Source organism: Rattus norvegicus, chromosome 1 (assembly GCF_036323735.1).
Source record: "Rattus norvegicus strain BN/NHsdMcwi chromosome 1, GRCr8, whole genome shotgun sequence".
NCBI lineage: Eukaryota > Metazoa > Chordata > Mammalia > Rodentia > Muridae > Rattus > Rattus norvegicus.
The window spans coordinates 137,198,914-137,224,851 of NC_086019.1; the positions used below are offsets into that span (position 1 = coordinate 137,198,914).

A 25,938-nucleotide genomic window follows, 5' to 3' on the forward strand; every position below is an offset into this window, starting at 1 on the left:
CACCTCTGGTTTCTAGTCAGACAAGTTCCCATACAGTTTCCTTTCTTTTTCTCCTCAAACCTGCTCTTAACCAATCTTTAGCCTGGAGGGTTTAGGAATGGGGGGATAGAGCTATTGTCTCTGCCGAGCACAGAGTGACCTGGTCAAAGAGAACAAATGTGTGTCCCATCTCAGATTTCTGCCAGGGCTAGGAGCAGTTTGGGATGAAACTTGAGGCACCATGTGTCCTACTTTTGTCTGGGAGACAGCAATGCCTTGTTTCTGAGTTTGTATGGCTCAAGGGCCAGATACCAGGGCCATGGATAACTGTTACAATGTCCCCAGTGATGGCAAAACAAGAGTTGATATCATAGAGAAAATGACTGCTGAGTTTCTTTATCACTTTTTCATTTCCTAGGTTTTGACTCCAGGATTCTAAAGTTACAGGTGGAACACCAGCTTCTAGAATACTGGAGAGAATTTTACAGTCATGACCCCAGTAACTATCCACCCAGGTTTTCTTAATCCCTTTTGTACTAGGTTCTATTCAGTGTTTTCAGAGAACAAGCTGATTCTGTAAGGGGCCAGACAAAAAATATTCCCAGCTTTGCAGCCTGTATGTGTGCCATATTACTTTAGCAAGAACCACCCCAGCTTTGGCCAGAACACTATTGGCAGGGTGAAGGTGGGCATGAGTGGCTGTTTTGCAATAAAGTTTTATTTATAAGATATGTTAAGGGTCATAGTCTGCCCACCTCTATACTCTCTCTGTTTCCCAACCTTAGATATAATACAGAGTCACTTAAATTCTCTGGATTACACAATGCCCTTGTCCTGTCCTGCAGGAGATTTAATTGACTAGATGTATATTGTGCTTGGAGTCAAGGCTCCCTGTGATGACTAGTCTTCACTGTCAACATGATTAGATTTGGGCACATACCTCTCGGTGTGCCTTTGAGAGACTTTCCAGAGAGGTTTAACTGAAGAAGGAAGTCCCACCAGGGGATGTGTTATACTACCCTGTGGGTTGGGTTTCCAGGCTGAACAAGATGGGGAAAAATGAGCTGAGCTAAAGCATTCATCTCTGTTTCTTAACTGTGGATGCACTCTGAGCAGCTGCCTCATACTCTTGTTGCCATGCTTTCTCTGTCATGATGGACCCTCAAACCATGAGCTGCAGACAGACCCTTCCTCCTTTAAGCTGCTTTTGTCTGATGTTTGATCATCGCAATGAGACAAGTCACAGATGCTCTCCCAAAGCCATTATGGCAAGCAATGAAGGTTGAGAACAGGGTGTAATCAATTAATGTGGCTTGTTTCCATCACTCGACTTCAATATACCCGCCACTCAGGGCCACGGGTAGATGGTTACCTTATGACAAAGCTGTGTGTGTCAATCTCCTGCCCACAGCCGCTGTTGAGCAAGACTCCTGAGTTGCCCACGATGGCACAAGTCTGGAAATGCTTATTCTTCAGAGGTGAGGTTCTGGGGAGGAGTTCATAGAGGTTCTGGGACACGTTCATTGTGCTGTCTCGATCAAAGATATAATGAATAATGTCTCCAGGCTTCAGGGTCCCCTTAAGGACAGAAATATCCTTCTCTGCATCCAGGAACTTTAAAATTTGCTTCCTGTGAAAACCAAAGGAAGAAAGTCTCCATGCTGCTAGATACTCCTTATTGGCTTAGATGTTCTCTCCCTGTCACCCTGTAAGGATGCTGCAACCCAGAAAAAAATGGTGGGCATACCCTGAGCTCAGTTGCCCTCAGGGATGCTCTCTAGGCTTGACAGAAGTCCCTAGAGCAGTGGTTTTCAATGTTCCCAATGCTGTGATCATTTAATACAGTTCTTCATGTTGTGGTGACCCTCAACCATAAATTAATTTTTTGTTGCTACTTCATAACTGCAATTTTGCTACCCTTATGAATCACAATGTAAATACCAGATACTCAGGGTATCTGACATGCTGCCCCTGTGAAAGGGTCAACCCCCAAAGGTATCTTGACCCACAGGTTGAGAACCACTGCTAGATGGGGCCGTGTTGCACAAACAGCAGAAGACCTCTTTTGACTGGGTGAAGGCAGCTCTTCAGCCCACCCTTCATCCAACTGTCTATCTAACAGGAAGATCTGAAAACATAACAAGAAGCCAGAGTAACGAATGCCCTCATTCCTCACTGTCCTCTACTTTTCCAGGAAGGCTTCTTTGGAGGACTGGGGAGGAAGCAGGGGATGGGGCACAGGGAGATGGAACTGTGGAACTGTGATGGAGATTACTGCTTCCACCTGTAAGGCTCCTGTGAGCATGGCCTGGGCACTGGCCCATTTTGTGGACTATTATTCCTCTGGTTGCTGTCTCCTGGGGTTTATGAATTGTGACATTCCCCTGGTACAGAGAAGTGTTCCTCTGTGTGTATTCAGAAGAAAGTGATCAAAACACAGTTCTCTTGGTTCCCTGGTAAGTTAGATGTAGAGGGAAAGTTTGAGAATAGCACAGGGAGAGAATGGAGTCATGTCTGGAAAGGAATAGACATATTCATGAAGTCACCATGAGAATTTACTCCTAACACAGTCCATTCATAGGACCCTGAGTACTAGCTAGGAGCTCTACTTATAGGAATCTAAGGACCTGTACGTATGTTATATAGGTCATACCTCTAGGATAATACCAATAGATATATTAATGTGGGAGGGAGAATTCTCATATGATCAACAACAAGAGAAAAGAATCACAGACAGCTAAGGAATGCTGAAAGCAGAAGACCCCTCATTGGTTGTCCAATGGCAAATGATCAGCCCTGAAATCATATATGGATGTAAGTAACACACAGACTGAGCAGGTTGTGTTTATAAATTTAGGAATTCATATCCATCTATCTATCTATCTATCTATCTATCTATCTATCTATCTATCTATCTATCTATCGACACACATACATAACAACAATTAAGAAATAGAGGCGACGAGTTTGAAAGAGAGGGTGACAGTGGGTATACGAGAAAGGCTGGAGGAAGGAAAGGGAAAAAGATTTAATTACATTTTAATTAAATTTTTAAAAGAACTGCCTAAGGGATTGGAGAGATTGCACAGTTGGTAAAGTGTCGTGAAAGTTCGGTCTTCAGAACCAACATTTAAAAAAAATCCAGGCACAGGGTTGTGTGCCTATAATTCCAGTCCTGGAGAAGTGAAGACACACAGATCTTCAGGGCTCAAGTGTTAGCTAGTCTAGCTTACTCAGCGGGTTCCTGGCTAATGAGAGACTGCCTCAAAAACCAATGTGCACTGCTCCTGAGGAACAATGTTAAAGGTTGACCTCTGCCCTCCACATGTACATGCCTACATACAGATGACTGACAGCACACACCTTTATAACCAGCAACTGGGAGACAGTCAAGAGAATGTCTGAGTTCAAGGACAGCCTGGTGGAGAGAGAGAGAGAGAGAGAGAGAGAGAGAGAGAGAGAGAGAGAGAGAGAGAGAGAGAAGAGAGAGTGTGAGTGTGTGTTAGTTCCAGAGAGCCAGGGCTTTCTTGAAATATTTCTTGAAAAACAACCAACCAAAAAAGCCACCATCACCACCAACAAAATGACAGGGTAACGAGTTTAGTCATATAGGGAAGGAGCTGCATGCTTGGGTCAGCTGATCTAATTGTATCTCCTGCAGGAGGTCCCCATTAGAGAGCAGGCCCAAGGGAGCTTGTCTCCATCCACAGAATGCTCATGTGGCCTGCAAATGTGTGGCGCTTCCTAGAGGTGCTTTTGGTAACACCGAGCTTTGAGCCTTCGAACCTTGAACGGTTTATACCCTGAGGCAAGTCCCAGGAGGTTGCATGTCTAGATGCTTGGAAACTAGGAAGAATCTAGAAGCTGACATCTGAAGAAGCCTCATTCTGTCAGGCCCCAGGTCAGATGATTACTGCACATCCAGGTTTGGGATGTTCCAAGGGACAGCCAGAAGCCCTTGGGCATGGCGTGATCCACCCACTAGCCACTGCACATTAGTGACCAGAGTCTCCAGAGTGACAGTAGTGCAGAGGGGGAGAGCCATCTTGGTGAGCACTTCTTACTTCTTAGCAGGAAACAAAAGCGTCTTATTTACTACACTTCACTAAAGATTATATAACTTGACACGCTAATATGGTTTGGAAATTGCTAATATCCCTTGCAATTACTTACCCCAAAGTATTTAAAAGCAAAGAAAGCCCCCAGAAAGCTCATAAATAAATACCTCTGTGAGGGAATTAATTTCTAACTAATTATGAGAAATTACAATCAATTATTAAATATCATTCCGAATCACTTACAGAATCTTTTATTGTGAATAATCTTGGCAACTAATTGAGTGGAGGGAAATTCCTTTTCCCTCCGGGTGGAGGAGGCGTATTATTCCTTCTACAGGGGCTGGTGTTTGCAGACTCCTTGTGGAAGCAGTGGTCTGCTCTTCTTCACAAATGGGGCATGTGTGTGTATATCCGTGTGTGTGAGTGTGTGCATGTATATGCACATGTGTACATATGAGTGTGTATGTCTCTTTTTTCAGGGTTCCTACAGAATAGGTCCTGAAGGAGCTGAAGTAGGTAGGGTCTGACTATAGATTTTTACCCTCATGTGCTATAGTGGGGAGCATGGAATATGGTGGCCACCTGATATATATGGCCAATTTCTCTGGGACCCATGGATGTAATTTTACTCAGAAACAGCACTTCTCAAGATTAAGGATCTTGAAATGAGATCATTTTGGATTCTCTGTGGGCTCTGAATCCAGGGGCCACACCCTGTGAGAAGCAGAGGATGAGGTTATTCCGACTCAGATGGGGGAACAGAAGACATAGATGTCAGTGTGATCCAAACACAGTTACACCTGGAGCCCTGAGAAGCCAGCAGAGGCAAGAAGATGGGTTCTCCTAGAGCTGCTGGGGCAGCATTCGGAACACTGGCTTCTAGAACCATCTAGAGACAGTAACTTCTGTGGCTTTAGCCACAGGCTGGTGGGGTTTGCTGCTTTGCATCTGCCTTGTCAGTTCTGTGGTGTCCCAGATGAAGTGATGTGGCTGTTAGGACAGTGCAACAAGGGCGAGTCTCTCTAGGTGGCCCTGAAAGAGGTGCTGAGAAAGGGTGGCCCTGGTAGCAGCTCTTTCAGCTGGACTCTCAGTTCCTGGGTTCCCAGATGTCAGCACTCTTTAGTCCTATGCTCTTTTTGTCTCCCCATGGCACATCTAGAGCTAGGGGATGGACCTACCAGATGTGGCAACTCCCTGCCTCGTGTTATATTATATGTGGCCTGTCACCTTTGCTTCAGCATGCTGATGCCCTGAGGAATTATCAAGCCTTTTCTCATGTGGTCCTGGCTGCCTCGTTCCCACCCCCATTCTCTATCTTCTTTTCAATTTTCCTTCATCCCTTGTCACAAATACTATAATCAGACCCTGCACATGTACACCTGACAAACTCCTACTTATCCTTCAAAACACATTGCTATAAGCCAGCCTTTCCCCTTTAAAAAATGAACAACTCCCTTCAGTACAATCTCCTTAGTTTTACATATTTGCAAGATACAGGACTGTCTGGTGTGAACATCCTACTGAGTTGTCTTTGCTTATTTTTGTGTTTTTCTGTCTAACATGTCTATTCATGCCAGCAGCCTGGGCCACACAGCTCAATGCCTGGAGATGAATATCTGCTGGGTCGATCACAACAGCATCTCAACCTAAAGTCGCAAGGGCTGAAGTTATAATTCCTCTCCATGGCCACCACTCAAGGATGATTGCTATCTGAAGGCACCAAGAAAGGACAAAAGCTTTTCTCCGGCTTAGACAGTTTGCTCTGTTGTTGGTCGACCAGATGTCAGATCATCTCTGGATCTCTCAGCTATAGTTGTGTGTTCTCATGTTAGTGGTGGAGAGGATAGAGGATTTCGTCCTACAAGGGCCGTGGGAGGTAGACAGGTAAGGGACTGTCATAGAATGAAGACACAAATATCAGATAGAGACAAACAAGAAGCAACTCTTTATATCGGAGAAAGAGGCACTTGTGACCTGTGCTGCCTAGAAGCAGAGCTCCTGGCCTGAACCAAGGACCCTGTGGGGATAAGTTCATCCACGACTTCCCCTTGTCCAAATGGCTACATATCCATGTGGGGCATGTGGCTGGACTTGTCCCAGGTTTTGATAATTTAATTGATCATCTAATAGATGAAACCTGTTTCCTTAGGAGGGCTACATTTTATTTCTATCCTGGCTACTTTAAATAACAGAGAGCAGCAGGTTGGTGGCTTGTGGTAAAGAAGGCCAGGCCTGCCCCTTTCTCTCCTGTTCTGTAGTGACCCACCGATACCTGATCCTCAGAGAGAGCGTCTGGTTGTGTCTCCACTTGGATGAGGCTGGCTGGATGCTGTGCTTAAGGCTTTCATTACTTCTGTCAGCAACGGCTGGTAGTGAAGAGCCATTTATTACAACTTCAGCTCTGGAAGGGGGAAGAAAAAACACGAAGGTAGACATGATCTGTGAGCCTGCCCATGACACGCCTAATAGTTCTGTATTTGCACGGGCTTGAATGTAAACTTCACAAGAGCAAAATTGCCGTTATTACCTGAGAAGGGAAGTCTATTTATCTTCTAGAATGCACGAGTTCTCTCCCTCAGGAAGAGCCTACGGACGTTGGTTCTTAGAAACAGGAAGCGGAGTTCTACAACTGCTCTTCCCCCTCCCATCTCTGCTTCGAGGGAAGCAGGCACTGCCTGCCAGGGCAGTACAGTTTCCTTTCTTAGCTACAGTGAAGAAAGCTCGAAAGGAGAAATCATAAACTATTACATGCTGGCCCACAAATCTTAACAGAGAGCTAAGCACACACAGGTCAATGCCCTTGAAGCCTGTGGTTTCACCTACTGCCCTCCTTCCTGTCTCTTTCTTCCTTTTAAAACTTTTTCAAATTATGTGGTGTGTGTGTGTGTGTGTGTGTGTGTGTGTGTGTTTGCTTGAAGGTAAGAGGACAATGGGCAGGAGTCCATTCTTTCCTTCCACCTTATGCGTCCTGGGGATCAAACTCAGATGGTCAGCTTTTGTGGCAAATGCCTTTGGTAACTGTGCCATATCATTGGTCTCTCCATCACTTTTTTTTTTGGCTGTTAGAAAAATCCACCTATGATAGAATTATCAGTCTTGTTATCTGCCTGTCTTGCTAGACTTCGAGTGGGGGATTTTACTCATTCATTTCTCCATCTCATAACAGTTTAACATAGCAGGTATTCAGTAAGTAGCCACTTGTTGAGTTTGACATTGAAATAGGTCCTAAGAAGCTTGTCATGGAGGAAGGAGTTAGCTGGCTTTGTATTCTTGAAGCAGATCACAATGCTGGATATAAACTCTCTTTCTGTCTGACTCAGGGACAGCAGGGCTTTTTGAACTCAGACACTTGAAATCTATGCTAGTAGGTTTCTAAGAAAGGAGGCTACACTGATATCTTTGAAGACGGTCTAGAAGCCAGCTCGCCTCCTGCCAATGCACAGAGATACATGTGGGTCACGTCCCAAGTTGCTTTTGTCTAGCCGGCAGCACATTCTCCCGGTTAGAATAATAAGTGGGTTTGTAATGCAGAATGCACTAACCTTTGAGAGTTCAAACCAAACACCTCTCTCCTCTACATTTATCTTGGAACAACCAAGTTCAAAAAGATAAAATCCTGCTAGCAATGCCTGAACTCAATACTCTGTTTTGCTTTATGCACTCAGAGAACAAATTCTTTTAGGGTCTACCCTGTGTGGCACCCTTGGCCTGTCTGCTTACCTCCATCTCTCCATATTCCTCCCTCCTCTGCTTTTTATCACTTGTCTTGTAGCTTTGAAGAGGATAGACCACATAGCTTTGCAGAGGATAGACCATGAAAGGATTCAGAATGTGGTTGATGTACTTTATCTAGTACACAGACTTAAGGGAACTCACAGGAGAAAAAAAAGAAAGCCCAAACTTCCAAATTTTATGGTTTCATGGAAGGAAGCTGAATGTGTCATGGAGAAATTTTTGCAACGTGGCCATCCATGGGAAATCCCCTTACCCTTCTGGTCCATAGTCTAGATCTTTACATCTAAGAGGAACATACCAGGCTCTGAGGTTCTAGAGTTCTTAAAGGACTACTGTTGTTTCCTACCACTGCCCAGGGCTCCAGGAGGGCTGGTCGCCTCTGGTACTATCCTCTACATGTGGCTAAATGAGGTTGTTAGGTATCTTCCTTAATTTTCTCTGTCTTTGTTTTTGAGGCCGTGCCTCTCACTGAACCTGGAGCTCCGTGGTTCAATTGGACTGTCTAGCCCTGGAGCTCCACGGTTCAGTTGGACTGTCTAGCTAGCCAGCTCCAGAGATCTACGTGTCTCTGCTTTCCAAGTGCTAGGATCACAAGTGTGTACCTCTATAACTGGCTTTAACTTTGTTTTTGTTTAATTTGAGTCCTTCAGATTGATCACATCTCCTTGAGCTTCTGCAGCAAGCACATTACCCACTGAGCTATCTTCCCAGCCCTGGTACTTACTGCCTACTTATTGTGGCTAGAAGCAAGAGCAGTAAACTCAGGACCATGAATACAGCTGTCACATCTTAAGACTCCTCAATATTCACTGCACCTTACATTAGTAGGGGTGAGAAACAGAAATATCTTCCTGTTTGGGATGACATAGTTTTTCTAAAAACATCATGCCTGGCATCTCATGGATTTGGCCCCTGGTGATACTCCCCAGAAACTGGGAATTTTGCATGACATCAAGCTCACTCAGGAAGAAAACTTCTGCTGAGCTATGGAATCACAGAGGCTTGGAGTGGGGACCTGCTCAGAAATCTGTAGGTGAGATCTCCAGACTTCTCATGGGTACAAGGTGGTAAAAGAAGTGAAGGATCCAGGCTCTGATAATGATAACATTCTGATCCTAAGTCCTAGCTATCCTATCTACATAGCTAGCCTTGCTGCTGAACTTCACTCCTGTGGTTCTCTTGGTAGGGGGTATGGCAAGGCCCCTTCAGGATTCTGGGTTCTGCCTTCATGTCTATACAATAAAGGTGATGGCTTAACTATCCACAGGCACGACCTCTGTTTACATGATTCACATCTTCTCCGCTATACAAAGCCAGCTGGACTACTGAAGGAGATTAGTTCTTTCCCATGAATGTGCACTTCAGGGTCCAGGACATCTCTCAAACACTACAGGTACATTTTGGGGTTAAATTGCTTCACCTTTGAACTCTTGAACTTCACCCTCAGTCATCAGTCTCTGATGCTATCAATACATCCAGTGACAGCAGTGTCTGCTGCATGCATTGATCATGCTCAGAAGCTGGCTATATAGAGCCTTATATTCAATAGTTCTAAGTTGCTGCTAATTGAATGGGATACTAAGACCGAGAGGGCGAATTTACTTGCCTGATACCCTACCTAGAAAACTCAATGTTGCATCCAGGGATGCCTGGCTTCCAAGACTGCTCAGTTCTCAGACTCAATCTGGAGGTGCCTCCTCAAGTTACCTTGGAGACTTGGGCTTTGTGGGCAAGGTCACCTGTCTCAACAGGGGACATTTTTCTATAGAGGACAGAAAAAAGTATAAGGACATGTGGCTTTCTTTATTTTGGCTGTGTTTGCATTTTAGCCAGAAGATATGCTTCATTTGAAGTGCCATGTGGTTGAGGCCCTTAGAGTTGTAGAAGCGATGATGGTGAGAACAGTTTCTCATGCCAGTCACACAGGGTCATGATCAGGCATACTTCACAGGTCAGGTATGGTCAAAAGACCTAAAAAATATGGAAGAATGACAAATTTGGCCTTTGACTGTTGTGGACCTCTCATTCCCAGCGGTATCAAAACAGGACATTAAGGAAGTTAAACAGGAACACCAGTTTGAACAGTAACCTTTGCTCATGTTTAGGGTCTCACCACTTGCATTCCTGATTCTCAAGCTTGGACTTTGAGACAGAGGTCAGAGCTATGATACACTGATAATTTTGTGGAGAATGGAGAATGGGGTGTTGGCAGTGAATGTGTTTGTTGTGTTGCAAAGCATCTGCACAGTTCTCTGCACCAATCTGTCCCATTGCTGAGGACTGTCCCAAAGGATTCCAGTGGTACTATGTAAGAATGCTCTTTCAGAATTTAGAGCACACATCCAATCATTACTTAGTTGACTCCCTAACATATTTTAAGATGTCTCAGCAAAGTTCTCGAATGCTTTATTCTCATCTCAATCCCCAGACAGGCCATCAACTACAATGAAATTGGATTAAAGTCCTAGCTTGCTTGAGGGGTTCCACTGCTCAGCAAAAACACAGGTTTCAAGTAAGTTGGTGGTACTTCAAGGTCTACAAAGTGGGTGGGCTTTTTTCCAGAAGGTAACTTTTACATATATATATTTTCCATCTCTGCAACGTCTCTAGCCCGATGGACCATTTCATGTGATCTCCCATTGACAGCTCCCCTCAAAAGTGATTAAGGAAATGCAAAACCAAAGAAATGAAACAGATCTATTTGCTAAGTAAGAAGGGCACCATCCAGCAAAGAGGAGAAGCAGATTAATAGCTGCCTTACAGCAAAAACAAATGAACACAAAATCTAATTTACAAACCTATTAGATTTGCTATGTAAGCTGTTCACAGCTGATCTGATTGTACCTCTGCCTCCAGAATTCCTGCAAGACAAAGGAAATGCATTATTTATAAACACAGCTCTTCCTTGCAAAGCCCTCTTCAATCACCAGGAGACCCCAGAGCTCACCTAGGGGACTACAGAAAGAAAACATCTTACTCTGAACTTTCCATAAAGGGCCATGTCTTGGTCTCAGTCATAGCCCATGGATTTTACAGGGATTTGGGACTCTCAGGTCCTCCCATGACCCAGTTGATCACTTCACATTGAGGCAACCATTTGAGACTGGTAGCAGGCCTCTTTGGAGGCAGTCTCCCTTGGCTAACACACATGATGACACGATCTAGTCCAATTTAGCTTTTACACCAATATGATTCAGCACCATTCACTCTCCTCTCTTGCCTTCTTTCATAGGTGGTGAGATGTTGTTCTTCATATTTACCCTAAACTGAGGACACCAGCAAATCAGCAGAGGCAGCAAGATTCACTCAGCGGTGCCCCTAGCCAAATGTGGCAACAATTTACTCTTCAGAGGCAGAATAGATAAGCTTAATAGTGTTGCTGTGTGGAATGGAGGAGGCAGGCAGCAAGTGAACAGTGAATGGGATTCTTTGTTTTGGAGAACGGGCCCTTGAAAAGCTCAAGACTTTTGATCCGTTTCTTATTCAGTTGGCAGATCCTCTCCGTTGGCCACACAGTGTCATCCGATCTTGCTATCGTATTGTATTGGCTGGGTAAAGCATGACTGTGTGTCCTTGGCTCCCCACTTTGTGCCACTGTGTTGTAGAAAAGTCATATATGTCTAATTATTTTTTTTTAATTTTTTTTTATTAACTTGAGTATTTCTTATATACATTTCAAGTGTTATTCCCTTTCCCGGTTTCCGGGCAAACATCCCCCTCCCCCCTCCCTTTCCTTATGGGTGTTCCCCTCCCAACCCTCCCCCCATTGCCGCCCTCCCCCCATAGACTAGTTCACTGGGGGTTCAGTCTTAGCAGGACCCAGGGCTTCCCCTTCCACTGGTGCTCTTACTAGGATATTCATTGCTACCTATGGGGTCAGAGTCCAGGGTCAGTCCATGTATAGTCTTTAGGTAGTGGCTTAGTCCCTGGAAGCTCTGGTTGCTTGACATTGTTGTACTTTTGGGGTCTCGAGCCCCTTCAAGCTCTTCCAGTTCTTTCTCTGATTCCTTCAACGGGGGCCTATTCTCAGTTCAGTGGTTTGCTGCTGGCATTCGCCTCTGTATTTGCTGTATTCTGGCTGTGTCTCTCAGGAGCGATCTACATCCGGTTCCTGTAGGCCTGCACTTCTTTGCTTTGTCCATCTTCTCTAATTGGGTGGCTGTATATGTATGGGTCATATGTGGGGCAGGCTCTGAATGGGTGTTCCTTCAGTCTCTGTTTTAATCTTTGCCTCTCCCTTCCCTGCCAAGGGTATTCTTTTTCCTCATTTAAAGAAGGAGTGAAGCATTCACATTTTGATCATCCGTCTTGAGTTTCGTTTGTTCTAGGGATCTAGGGTAATTCAAGCATTTGGGCTAATAGCCACTTATCAATGAGTGCATACCATGTATGTCTTTCTGTGAATGGGTTAGCTCACTCAGGATGATATTTTCCAGTTCCAACCATTTGCCTACGAATTTCATAAACTCGTTGTTTTTGATAGCTGAGTAATATTCCATTGTGTAGATGTACCACATTTTCTGAATCCATTCCTCTGTTGAAGGGCATCTGGGTTCTTTCCAGTTTCTGGCTATTATAAATAAGGCTGCGATGAACATAGTGGAGCACGTGTCTCTTTTGTATGTTGAGGAATCTTTTGGGTATATGCCCAAGAGAGGTATAGCTGGATCCTCAGGCAGTTCAATGTCCAATTTTCTGAGGAACCTCCAGACTGATTTCCAGAATGGTTGTACCAGTCTGCAATCCCACCAACAATGGAGGAGTGTTCCTCTTTCTCCACATCCTCGCCAGCATCTGCTGTCACCTGATCTTCTTATTCAGTTGGCAGATCCTCTCCGTTGGCCACACAGTGTCATCCGATCTTGCTATCGTATTGTATTGGCTGGGTAAAGCATGACTGTGTGTCCTTGGCTCCCCACTTTGTGCCACTGTGTTGTAGAAAAGTCATATATGTCTAATTATTTTTATTCATTAAAAAAATCTCCTGGATTTATAGGATATGTGATTATGAAGGTATTTTGTATTTTACTTGTAATTTAAAGGTTCTAACCCTTCAGAGAAAGAATTAACATCCCCAGTGAAGCTATACATTTGGGGAAACTACCATTAAATGAGGATTCTCTGGGAAGAAGTTATGGTAGAGCAAAGCTGATCTTATACATATATTATGACCATATGTGCGCGCGCGCACGCGCACACACACACACACACACACACACACACACACACACACACACACGATCTGCTGAAATGCAATTTCAACCTTAATGACAGTCAACAGTCTATTTAACAGCCAGATAATTGGAGGCAGCAAGAGGGCCTTTATAATTTCTCCACCATCAAGTTTTACCCCTTAAGCCTAGTTCTTCACGACACAGAGTATCTTACTGCCTATTCTAATGTAATGTTTAGTATTATTTATTTAATTAATTAATTACATTTTTAGGTCTCTCCACTTTCCTTGAAAAGTAGACATCATGTCCTTCTGATTTGGCTTCTGGTAACAGCTCCCAGGTCCCTGTCTGAATCACCTCTGGCTGACCCCAGGGACTTTATCAAAGTGCCTTCACATCTCACCCAGACCCCAGCCCTCAAAGCAGCTCTCCTTGGGGGAAGGAAGAGTTCTTTGTCTAGATAGAAAGCCAAACATGGCAACGGAAAGTGCAGTGATAGTTCAAGACTAACGAGAGGTTAGTGAAACAGCAGAGGTTGTCTAGAAATACTGCATGTATTTCTACATGATACATTTTTTTTCTAAAAGCATTATCAAAGAGAAATTAAGTTAATGGTTTGGAATAGTTGCCTACAATCTTGAAAGAAGTAATTTGAGCACCTTCCTGTGGATAGCAAAATGGACATCACATGGGTTTAGCTGGTTATCTTAGTTTACATCCTGCTGCTGTGAGAAAATATTCACCCAAAACAACTAAGGTAGAGAAGGATTTTTTCTTCTTCTTACAACTCCCAGGTCAGGGAGGAACGCTGAGGCAGGGACTGAAGGCCCTGGGGGAACTCTGCCTGCTGGCTGGTTCTCTGTGGTTCGCTCAGCTGGGTTTCTTATAGAACCCAGGGCCATCTACTTGCCTATGGGTAGCACTGTGCAGTGAGCTGGGCCCTCTATCAATCAGCAGCAGCAAAGTGTACCACAAGCTTGCCCACAGGTCAACACGATTGAGTTGAAGTCCCCTCTTCCTGGATGACTCTAGTTTGTATTAAGTTGGCAAAACTAACCAGCATACTAATGTTCCCCGAACCAGTAATTCTTACATCTCTATAACCAATTTCTGTTATCATCTATGCATACTGTTTTTCTAAATTTAAACATTAAAATGGGCTCATCTTCAAAAATGTACCATTGTCCTAAACAAGACTCCAGGAAGCAGAGATATGATGTCATAACCATGTACTTATTGAATAAAACCACAAAACCATTGCTAGGAAAGTATTCATTAGAGGAATTCTTCAAATCATCATCACAGGGAATAGTGGGCATGCTTACATCTCCCTGGGGAAGGCTACATAAAAGAGGAAAAGACTTACAAGAAAAAGCAAACATAAAACCGGGAGGCTGTGTGGTAGGCGGGGTCGCCAGGAGTCAGAGTGGGGAGCAGAATGCTGACAGACATGATCTAAACACATTGTATTTAGGTCTGAAATCACTAATGTATAGATAATGACTTAAATAAACATAGGAAATGGGTTAAAAATGGCCTGGTATTATGAAGTCTTTGATGAAGGCTCAGGAGTGTGTGTGAAGGGTATATAGTAGAGATAATATGTTCTGGAGAAAGGTCTGCCTTTATCAGAATCTAAAACACTGCTTATTAAAAATGCAAACCCAGTTCCCAGGGGCTTTCAGCAAACTTACAAGGGCTCCAGGTGAGGAGAATGCAGCATCTAATTTAATGTTTAAATAGCATTCATTCAGTAACTTTTTTTTTTGAATAACATCATTGTGGGGTTGCCAGCAAAGCTGAACACATATAGTTCCTGCCCTCACGAAGTACTGTTTTAGGGATGTCACAAGGATTCTCTCTCTCTTCCCCTACCACTTCTCCTTAAGTTCCCGGTTACTTACCTACACACACACACACACACACGCACACACACACACACACCAGGAATGATGTTTTGTGTTCATGGGTCCTATGTCTGTGGGTTCAACCAACTTAGGATAAAAAGATACTTAAACATTTCGTGTCTACTGAAGCTGAACAGACATTTTCTTGTTGGTAGCCGAACAGGATACAATAGCACGTATGTAGGTTTAGAGATTAGCAGTAATGAATCCAAAGTATATGGACGTGCGTAGGTTGTAGGCAGATACTGCACCACTTTGTATAAAGGATTTGAGTGTTTGTGGAATTTTGTGTCTGCGGGAGAGTCCTACAGTCACTCACCCATGATTACTGAAGACTGAGTTTGTCCATCACATCCACTGTGATGTCTTGATAGATGTATACATTATAAAACGATTAAGATAATTCACATATCCATTACCTCATATAATCATCTTTTTTTTTGTGTGTGGCAAGAACATAGATCAACCTGCTAGCATATTCCAAGTATCTATTATTGTTGTTATTATTATTTGAGCAAAGTCTTGCCATGTTGCCCAGGTGGGCTTGGTTTTTGTGATCCTTCTGCATCAGCCCCCTGAGTAGCTAGGGTGACAGGACTGAGACATCGTGCTTGGTTACTATAGTCACTGTGCTACAAAATGGAGTTTTGAAATTGCCTAGCCGATCTTTGTGTACTTAGACTAACATCTCCCTCCTCTGTCCCCAGTCCGTGACTGACAGGCTTAGAGGGACCAACAGCAGCCTCAGGCAGGTCCCAGACAACACGGAATCCTGCGGACTTCAGCCATCCATCAAATCCTGTGCTCTCCTTATCAATCCTCCCTGTATCTCCGGACTCCCTGCCCTTGACACTCCTGACACTCAGTCTTTGTTGGTAGGCTAGGGGTGGAGCAGCTATCTCTATATTATAGCACACTCTGGCTTTTTTATTTTTTCTTTTTGAGACAGAGTCTCACCATGTGACTCTGGCTGTCCTACTTAGATAAGGTTGACCTTGAGCTCACTGAGATTCTCCTGCCTCTGCCTTAATCTCTGCTGGAATTAAAGGGATTCAACCTGTCACACCCCCTCTTCTACCTACTGCTCTCTAACAGTGGGCTTCTCATCTTCAGGGTACGATAAACAAAAATGTTCCCAACTTTACCAGCGTCCCCTGGGACATGGAGCAGGGACTTGCTTCTAGCCTAGAGCCTGTTCTGTGACTATCATTTTTGTCTATTGTTTCCCAGCACACTCTGTCTGCTTCATGCTAACCCCCAAGCGCGATACCTGGGTGTCCCTCAGAACTCTCCTGGACTTCCACCCTCATCAACCTTTCCTTCTCTTAGAGAGCAGGTGTATCTTTCCCAACATCTCAAAGCCTGACCCCTCCTCTTACAGTGGAGAGGCCGAGGAGGTCTGCATTCTTGTTCCGGTTTTAGCATCCCTGGCTTCTGGACCCACTGCAGCCTGTGTCCCTTATGGAGAAGTTAACACCTTGCCTTTTATTTTCCATATTCTGATGTTTTGACATCTGGGTCTTGCTATCTTTGCACGTATCATCCCCCCTTGGGTTAACTAAGCCTAGGTTAACTAAGTCAAGGGATGTGACCTTCAAGTACCACCCAGCCATGGCATAGCCCACATGCCATCACCTCATTTATGGAGATTCTGCTAAAGGTTGTTTTCCTTCGAATAATAATTCGAAGGACAGATATGAGGGAACCAGGACCAGATTCTATGCCCCATAGCTGACAGAAATTATTCAAACTCGTATGTTCACCAGCCTTGCCTATCTCCTTACAGAAGCCACATTAAATGTTCTTGGCACTTTTCTCTCACTTTCACTGACCTGCCCCAGTCTTTCTTGTGTGCCTCCACTCCATGGTGTGTGCTCTCTCCTTGTAGGGACTATTAATGTAACAGAACATTTATTAACATAAATAGGGTGGGGCCCTGTCCCATTCACTTCTGTAGCTCATAGAGTGCCTTGCCCGGGAGCTTAGTAAACTGTTAGACTCTCATCCTGAAAGTCTACACACCTGATCTTCCACCCTCACTCTGCCCATTCCAGACACTATGTTCCAATAATTCTTAGCGGAGGGCATCACTCACAGGGAGAATGAAGGTATCCAGCTTTAGAAGGTGGCACATAAACTGTCAGGGATTTGTTTTTGTTTTCTGATCACATTTTGCCCCAAATGTTACTAAAATAAACTAATACTTGCTGGGTTAAGGGACAGAACACAATGATTGGGTGAAAAATTTGCTAAAATAATGCACAAAGTGAGTTACAGAACCACATATGCTTAGACTACCCAAACTGAAGAATAACAGCATGTCCTTCCACCATGAGAGCACTTTGCATTCCAGAGATCCTCTAAACCCAGGCCTAATGTCAGCAACAGCAAGTGTTTGTTTAATCTCTCTACAATATTCTCAGCTGTAACGGTGACAAAGTCAGGCCACCTGAAAGTTTTGCAGTTTAGAATGTGTTTCCTGCACAACATCTGTGATGGTCTCCCTGAGCAGAGCACCTAGGAGCTAAAACACACACACACACACACACACACACACACACACACACACACACACACACACAGAGAGAGAGAGAGAGAGAGAGAGAGAGACAGAGAGAGAGAGACAGAGACAGAGACAGAGAGAGGAGAGAGAGACAGAGACAGAGAGAGGAGAGAGAGACAGAGACAGAGACAGAGAGAGGAGAGAGAGAGAGACAGAGACAGAGACAGAGACAGAGAGAGGAGAGAGAGAGAGAGAGAGAGAGAGAGAGGTCATGTTAACAAAACACAACAAAATTACATGAAGTTGGATCTGCTTTGGAGAAAAACAACCAGCAAACACGAGAAAGGAATTTTTGCTCACCTTCTGTATCAGAACCAAATTATTTTTAAGTCTCTATTTTTAGATTATTTAGTTTTTGAGACAAGGTCTCACACAGCCTAGGCTATGCACCTAACTATGTACCCTGGATTGATCTTGAACTCCCTATCCTCCTGTCTTAACTTCTTGAGTGCTGGGATTGCTTGTGTACCACACACGCTAATTCCTGAAGTGCTAGCAGCTGAACTCAGAGCTTTATGCATGCTGGAACATATTCTGTCAACTAAGCTACAACTCCAGCCTGAAATTTTTCAAATTTCTTGTTAACTGGGTTTTTTTCCCAATAGACAAATCACAAATGTATAGTTAGTGAGATACAATGTGCTGCTCTGATATGTGAACATTAGGCTCCATTGTTTATACTCAAAGTCATGCCCAGCATCTATCTGTGTGAGAATTTCCTACCCTTGCAGTCTCTCACCAGAGAGTTGGGCTCAGAAAATGAACTTTCAGGAGCTGACAGCTTTAATTAAGAGTCTGGACCCAACTTAAACAGTTGATTAATCTTGAGAGTAGAAGATTAAACTGAAGAGCGACTTGTGAATTTGTAGGTACTTCACATTGTTGGGAGGATGCTGAATGCCTTTTTCCAAGTCATAAAACCCACTGAGCTCCTACCTGCTGATTCCTGGGTGTACACTAATATATGGTCCTATGGGCACATGACAGGAACAAGGTGAGGGAAGGGACAATTTTGAATCAGTCACAGGGTCAGAGCTGGAGCTCCTACTAAGGTCAAGCAAGGGTTTTTGATTTAGAGATGCTCTTTCCTCTATCTGCCTAAAACCTACCATATTTGTCATTTTCAGCAACAGCACAGGGATATTAAAGCACTAATAATGTTGTCACCCATCACCATCATCCACCCCCAGAATGTCTCATCCCAAAGAGAAACTACATTCAATAAGCAATTCTCCTCGTCATTCCCATAACTTTGATTTCATTGTCTGCCTTTAACACCGTTATGACTCTGTCTATTCTAGATATTTCTAGTGGATAGAATCACACAACTGGCTTCTTTGACTTTGTATCATATTTTCAAAGTGTATCCACTTACTGGTGTGCCACTGAGATCTGGCACTTGGTGGCACAGTTCTGGGAAGCAGGACATCACAAAGATGCTCTTTGGCTCAAGTGGATGGCTCAAGGGCTCCATTGCCCAGAGTTTTCTGAGTTAATCAACAACAGATTGAGCTCTGTTGTCAGTCTCTGGCTTCTGAAAGGCCGGCTATCCTTGCTCAAATAACCAAGGGGCCCCAGACTGATTGATTCCGTACAGATCCTTAACATCAAGTTAGCAACCATAATTACATTGCTTACTCTGAGTGGGAGGTGGTTCTTGTGTGTTTGCCTGGAGTCTTTGTACTTGGGTTTGGGATGGCCACATCTAGAAGAATGCCAACCATCTGGGTATGACCTGCACTAGAGGAGACTTTGCTCTCAGCATTCCAGTCATCCTGGGCCAAGGCATCATTGGAGAACCCTTGATTTAGGACTTGTATCCGTCTGCCTGACAGACTGTAGTGATGTAACTGCTGGGATCATCAGGAGACAATAAATTCAAGGTTGTCCTCCCTAAACTCTAAGGTGTGGAGTGTCCTTGCCCTTTGCCACCCTAAAAGTGTGACCGGGGAGATGGCTCAATGGGTAAGGCTCATGGCACACAACCATAAAAATCCAAATTCAGATCCCCAGAACCCACACAGAGCCAGATTCAGTACTGTATGTCTGTAATCTCAGTTCTCCAATTAAGAGATAGGAGGCAGACTGGAGGGTGCCGAGAAGCTTGCAGACCAGATAGCTCGGCATAGGGAGTAGTGAAGAAGCCAGTCTATCTCAAGCAAGGTGCGAGACAAAGACCAAGCCCTCGGATGGCCCTTGACCTCTGCAAGTGCACTGTGGTACAGGAGTGGCCCTCACCTCACACTGCAGTTGGTTTTTCTGATCACATCCCAAGTCACCTCTAAAATTTTTTATCCTCCAGGGCATGAGTCAGCTAATTTCTCCTTTAAAGAGCCAGATAGTAAGTATCTTAGGCTTTATGAGTCAAGAGGAAAAACTGAAGATATGCACACCCTTTAGAAATAAGAGAAAAAAATTTCCACAAATGTTTTATTGATGACATTTAAAAATAAAATAATTCAGTAGAATATTTTACTCAAAAGCTTCATCAGTCTACTAATGAGAAGAAAGTAATTCTTTGGAGGAGGCAGGATGGATCAAGTTTTGCTTAATTCATATTATGGGTAGGAGGTCTCATTCTTCTATACCGTTTCATTGAACCTCTGAGATCCTTTATCTTTTTTTCTGTGAACTCCTGTGTTACCTTAATCTTTCTTTTTTTCCCTATCTTTATTAAATTGGGTATTTCTTATTTACATTTCAAATGTTATTCCCTTTCCTGGTTTCCAGGCCAACATCCCCCTAACCCTTCCCCCTTCTATATGGGTGTTTCCCTCCCAACCCTCCCCCCATTGCCGCCCTCCCCCCAACAGTCTAGTTCACTGGGGGTTCAGTCTTAGCAGGACCCAGGGCTTCCCCTTCCACTGGTGCTCTTACTAGGATATTCATTGCTACCTATGAGGTCAGAGTCCAGGGTCAGACCATGTGTAGTCTTTGGCTTAGTTCCTGGAAGCTCTCACCTTAATCTTTCTTTTGGAACTTATGCTCTATCCTTACAGTCATGTGGAACTTTTCCTATGGGGAAGAGCAAGGTCAGAGGTAAAAATTCCACATGTTTGATTTCTATATGAACTAATCATTAATTGTTTGATCTTAAATTATCACTTGGTCTATCTCTAGAAGCTTCTGTGTGCTTCCACATCTATAGAATGAGCAATGGTATCTGGTTGGTATGGTTATTGAAAAGGCTATTGATCTAATGCGAAGATCTAGAAAGTGTATAACACACTGCAAAACACTGAACAGCAATACCGTTCTTTTGATTACTTTCCTCTCTTGACCTAAGGACCATGCAGTGGAGTGGTTCGAATAAGAATGGCCCCATGGGGTCGTATATTTGAATGCTTAATCATCAAGGAGTGGCAGTGCTCTAGAAGGATTAGGAGGTGTGGTCTTGTTAGGAGAACAGTGTTAGTGGGGGTGGGCTTTGAGGTTTCAGAAGTCCAAGCCAGGGCCAGTGACTCTCTTTTCTGACTGCCTGAGGATCCAGATGCAGAACTCTCAGCTATTTCTCCAGCACCATGTGTTGACTCCTATTTTAGGATGTGAGATACTTCTGATAGTCTAGGAGACATTGTTATCACATTTCCTTCCTTATGCTTTTATGTGGCATTTACATAGGTCACAAACCCCAGCAGGGGCAGCTCATCACAAGTGTGGAACCATCACAGATCATGCTGGAATTAGTCAGTGGTCGTAGGACGAAGAGTGACAGCATAAGGCATTCCCCCTACAGGTTCACTTTCACAGGAAGTAACATGATTTGTTCTTGGTGTTGCCCACACAGATTGGCAGTTTTTCTCTTTATTGGTTCTCAGGTCAGGCCTAAAAGCTTTGCAATATGCTCACCAGTATTTGAAACTCCTTTTCTATACAGCAAGCCTTATTATGGTAGGGGGTGCTTAAATCCTATAGATATAGAGGATGTGTATATGCTCCATGGGACACAGAAAAGTGGGCAATGCATGTACATGTCACTGGACAGTGTTGCTTCTGTAACAGTTAAGGTCACTGACTGGGCTTCCAAAGGTGTGGTCGAGACAGAGGTTAACTCAGTTAACAATGTTGTCTTCTGTGCCTGCGACCTGTCTTCCACTTCTCATCACTTCTCTTGCCACCCCTTCTCCTGTTTTAAACACTAGCTTGATTTGATGTATACATTTACTTTGATTTCAGCCAACTTTTTCTTGTCAATCAGTTTCCCTTGGTGTACAAAAAGGTACTAGCTCACTCTTGGCTTTCCCTTCTGCTTAAGTTCAGAAAGCATCCCCGAGACCTTAGAGCTTTGATTATGTTCCAGCCAATTTCCATAAGCTTTATAGAAAAGTACTTATAGGCATCTGCACATCAAAATGCAAGTAAACAAGCCTCTTGGATGCCAGCATTTCATACCAGGCTTATTCCCCATCTTTCCTCTTTCTTACCTCTAACGAGGAGGAGACAATATGATTTATCACTCCAGCCAGAATGCTTTCAGAGTGAATGGAGGTACAGACCTGATAAGATGCATAAGCTGGGGTTACCAATTCATGTGGGATTTGACCTCCATATCTTTAAGGGAGGCAGACTTTATACATATTTAAAATAATGCTGCAGCTAAAGTCCCTTTAGTTCAAAGGCTATATATACATATACATATATATGTGTATATGTATTTAAAACTCAAAGGTATATGCACCTATGTTAATAAATGAGCTGAAACTCATGAAAAGCTAGTAGAAAAGACTTATAAAAACATTCTAGTTTTACTTGTGTGTGTGTGTGTGTGTGTCTGTGTCTGTGTCTGTGTGCGTGCACACACACACGTGCACACATGCACATGTGCACTAGTATCCACATGTACTTGTGGGTGTCCACACAAGGCAGTACAGGGCATTGGATCCCAGGGAGCTATACTAACAGCCTGTGGGTCACCTACTATGGGTTTTGGGAACCAAACTCTCTGGTCTTCTGTAGGAGCCAGAAATGTTTTTAACCACTGGGCCATTTCCCTAACCCCAATGACTTTTAAATATAAGGTATTATAGTATCTTCTATGTGTTCATGTGCTTTATTGCATGGTCCCAGAATGGTGACACTTTATGGAAGGTCTGGAACCTTTGGGAGGTGGAGCCTCAGGGGTGGAAGTGGGTCACTGGGAGGAGCACCATGTACTTTTATAGTTTATCTTCACTTCTGTTTGTTTGCCGCTTCCTGATAGGGAAGGCAATGTGACCAGCTGCTTCTTGCTCCCAAACCTTTGCTACCATATATGGCTGTGTTCCCACTAAACTGTGAACCAAAATAAACCCTACCTTCCTAAAGTTGATTTTTTTTTCATTTATATGGTCACAGCATCAAGAGAAAGCAACAGTATTTGTGGTTACAAAGCCTTTTCTGAGTCCATACATTCCTGTGCTCTTAAAGTCAGGGACTTCTGCTCTGCCTTCCTGCTCTCATCTTTTGGCAGCAAGATACTCTCTACACTCAGTTCTCAGTGTCCCCACCATAGACCATGGCCAAACACAGGTCTGGGACCCTGATCATGCTAGTATCACCATGGGAGGCATACTTTATATATGTCCAGTGTACATATTAGGAAGCTCTTAGGAATGAAGATAAGACTCAAAAGAGTTGCAGGTGTCTCTCTTCTCTAGAGAAGTGTCAGCCTCCTAGAGTAGGTCTTGGAGATAAAGGATGGAGAGACCAGACATATTCCTGTGCTTTCCACCTGCTTTGGACCTTGTGCTTTGTGCTAGCTGTGCTCCACCTGATGTGTTTGTACCAGAGAGATCCCCATGGGATGCTTCCCCTTCTCAAATCTTTGTGCAAATGTCATCTGTGTAGCAAGGCCCTTCCCGGCCATCATTAAAAATAGCATCTACTTTCCCTTGTATTCCCACTGTGGTTCTCCCCACTCTCCACCTCTTTATCTTTTAATCACCATACTCAGTTATTAAAACTACCATCTTGAACTACAGCATTAACTCTGTGACGGAAGTGTGTGTCTGCCTTCATGTTGCCACCCCCTGTGCTGTCGGGCACATTGCGTCTGAGGTTTAATTAATATTCGTTAATAGACCGACTCAACCTCCCACCTTTCTCTTGTTGCAGCGGAGGAACCAGATGTCTCCTTAGCCAAGGCCAGTGCCTCCACCTATATTCTGAATTGCATCCCTTTCTCCCTCGAGGCTATTCTATCCGCTGTTGTCTTCCCTCTTCCACGAACTCAACAATTCCCACTAGCTGCATACTTTTGATACCTATCATAGAGCAGCTGTAAGTCAGGCTCTGTCCCACACATCTTACCTTGCTTCACAGCTGCCTCAGTACAGCCCTGTGAGGATGGAATGAACATCCATTTCTACACAAGAAGAAGCTGAGGCCCAGAGAAGGTAAAACTGTGATCACAGTCACATAGTAAGTGAGGACCTCTGAATTTGAACCCAGAAACCTAGTTGAAGAGCCCTGCTCTGAATCACTTTTATGCTTCAGGCTCACACCCATCCACTATCATATATATATATATATATATATATATATATATATATATATATATACATATATATATATACACTTAATCTAGATTTAATCTTAAGAAGCCCTTAATTCCATACCCCTTCAGCTGACTCCATATTTCTTCACACTGCTTTGCAACTGTTCTCAAAGTCTCATCTATATTAGCCATCTCTTTCTACCCTGTTCTTTGCCCTACTTTAATCTGCCTTATTTCTATTCAAAGAATTCTTGCTGGACTACCTTACGACAGCATTTCTCAGTCATTACCTGTGTTAGTTTGCTTTTTATTACTGTGGTAAACAGCATGACCAAAGGCAACTTTGGGAAGAAAGTGCTTATTTGACTCACAGTTTCTAGACCACCTCAGAAGACGTTGCAGCAGGAACCTGGAGGCAGAAGCTGAAACAGTGGCCATGGAGGAGTGCTGCTTATTGGCTTGCTCCCCGTGGCTTGCTCTGCCTGCTTTCATATACAACCCAGGACCACCTGTCCCAGCATGGTACCAACACATCAATCATTAATCAAGAATTGGAATGCCACATACCAATCTGACGGAAGCATTCGAGGTGAGCTTCCCTTTCCCAGATGACTATAGCTTGTGTCAAGTTGGCGCCTGCCATTTTACTCAGCCTCCTTCAGAATTTGCCAGTGATAGCTGCTTCTCTCTTACTTGACAGAATATTGTGGGTTTTCTGAGTATAGTCCTTGCCTTCTGCCTGACTTACTGGGTAGCCCTGAGCAGCCCCTCTCTTCCTTAGAAGATATGTGAGAAACGTAACCCATGAGCACACATTGGAGAAAGCTTGCAGTCAGGAAGAACTGTGGTGCATGATTCTAAATGAATGGAACATCTTCAACAGACTTCTGACTCAGAGACTTTTGTTTTAAATAGTCGTCTCTAAATACTTTAGCATTCTATCCACAATGGTATAAAATTCCTCCTTGATGCTTTTTGGTACCCAGGCAGATGGTGTCCAAATTCTTAAAACAAACAAACAAACAAACAAACAAACAAACAAACAGACAGACAAACATCCTCACACCCAACCAGATTTTGCTTAGAATTACTTTATATCATTCTTTCTAAAAAATTTATATTTATATTTCCAAATGCTTAGAATTACTTTTTATCATTTTCTACGAAATTTAGATTTACAAAATTTCCAAATGCATTGTATATTTCCCCTTCAGACTAAGTGGTCTTCCCATTACAAAAATTTATACCCCAAGAGTATCTTTGTTATTCCAGCTGACATTTTTTGTCCCATTTGGCCATGTAGACAAAATGCTGTCTGAAAGTGTAGGAAGAGTCCATGAGCTGTCAAAAATAGTTATGGTTTCATGTGCAGAGTCTTACCACAGCCAGGCATGGTACCAAAAATGCAGTACATTCTCTTTCTTATTTCTTATGGTTTTAGACATAGTATGGCCAAGACTCAAATAGACTTCAGGATTTACTCAGAATCAGCCAGTGAATAACCCCAAAATGTGGGTTTTCAGGATATCACCCACATGAGACCAAATCTCAATGTGTCTGTGAGAAGGTACCTTGTACCTCCCCTTCCTTGGTAAGAATTGAGTGTGCTGTCATGGGTTTGCTAGAGAATCCATAGGAAGAAAACACTACTCTATGAACAGTTGTGGGGTAGCTGAGCAGAGAGAATTCTGACTTGAGCAACACTGATCAGATAAAACGTGGCCCAGCCATTGAAAGCTAAGCTTGGAAAGGCTTGCTACAAGAATGTACTCACCCAGTTGTTTTGTATCCATTATTGACAATCTTCCCACTTCAGATGGTGCCATAACCTTGGCTGTCATTCCCTGCTCTTTTATTGTAGAAGAAATGTACTACTGTAGAGTCCTAACCAGAGAGTTGGCAGCCCTGAAAACTCATTTCATTCATGTCGTAGGGTGTGGATAAACCCGTGCTCTTTATAGAGGAGCAGACTTCCTGTCCAATGGGCTACACTTTGCTCTTGAACCTGCCTGGCGGTAACTTGAAAGGCGTCCATGTCCGACCAGAC

The 25,938-nt window shown here is 43.6% G+C and overlaps 1 protein-coding gene across 2 annotated transcripts in view; it reads right to left on the reverse strand.

Annotated features, from left to right (window-relative positions):
- Positions 1-25,938, reverse strand: part of St8sia2 (ST8 alpha-N-acetyl-neuraminide alpha-2,8-sialyltransferase 2) — a 75,443-nt gene that overhangs the window by 26,560 nt on the left and 22,945 nt on the right. For both annotated transcript variants that reach the window (NM_057156.2, XM_063268334.1), the window contains exons 2-4: positions 10,571-10,633; positions 6,310-6,438; positions 1,352-1,609 (exon numbers count right to left, since the gene is read on the reverse strand). In NM_057156.2, coding sequence (NP_476497.1) covers positions 1,352-1,609; positions 6,310-6,438; positions 10,571-10,633 — 450 coding nt within the window. The remainder of the gene's footprint in view (positions 1-1,351; positions 1,610-6,309; positions 6,439-10,570; positions 10,634-25,938) is intronic.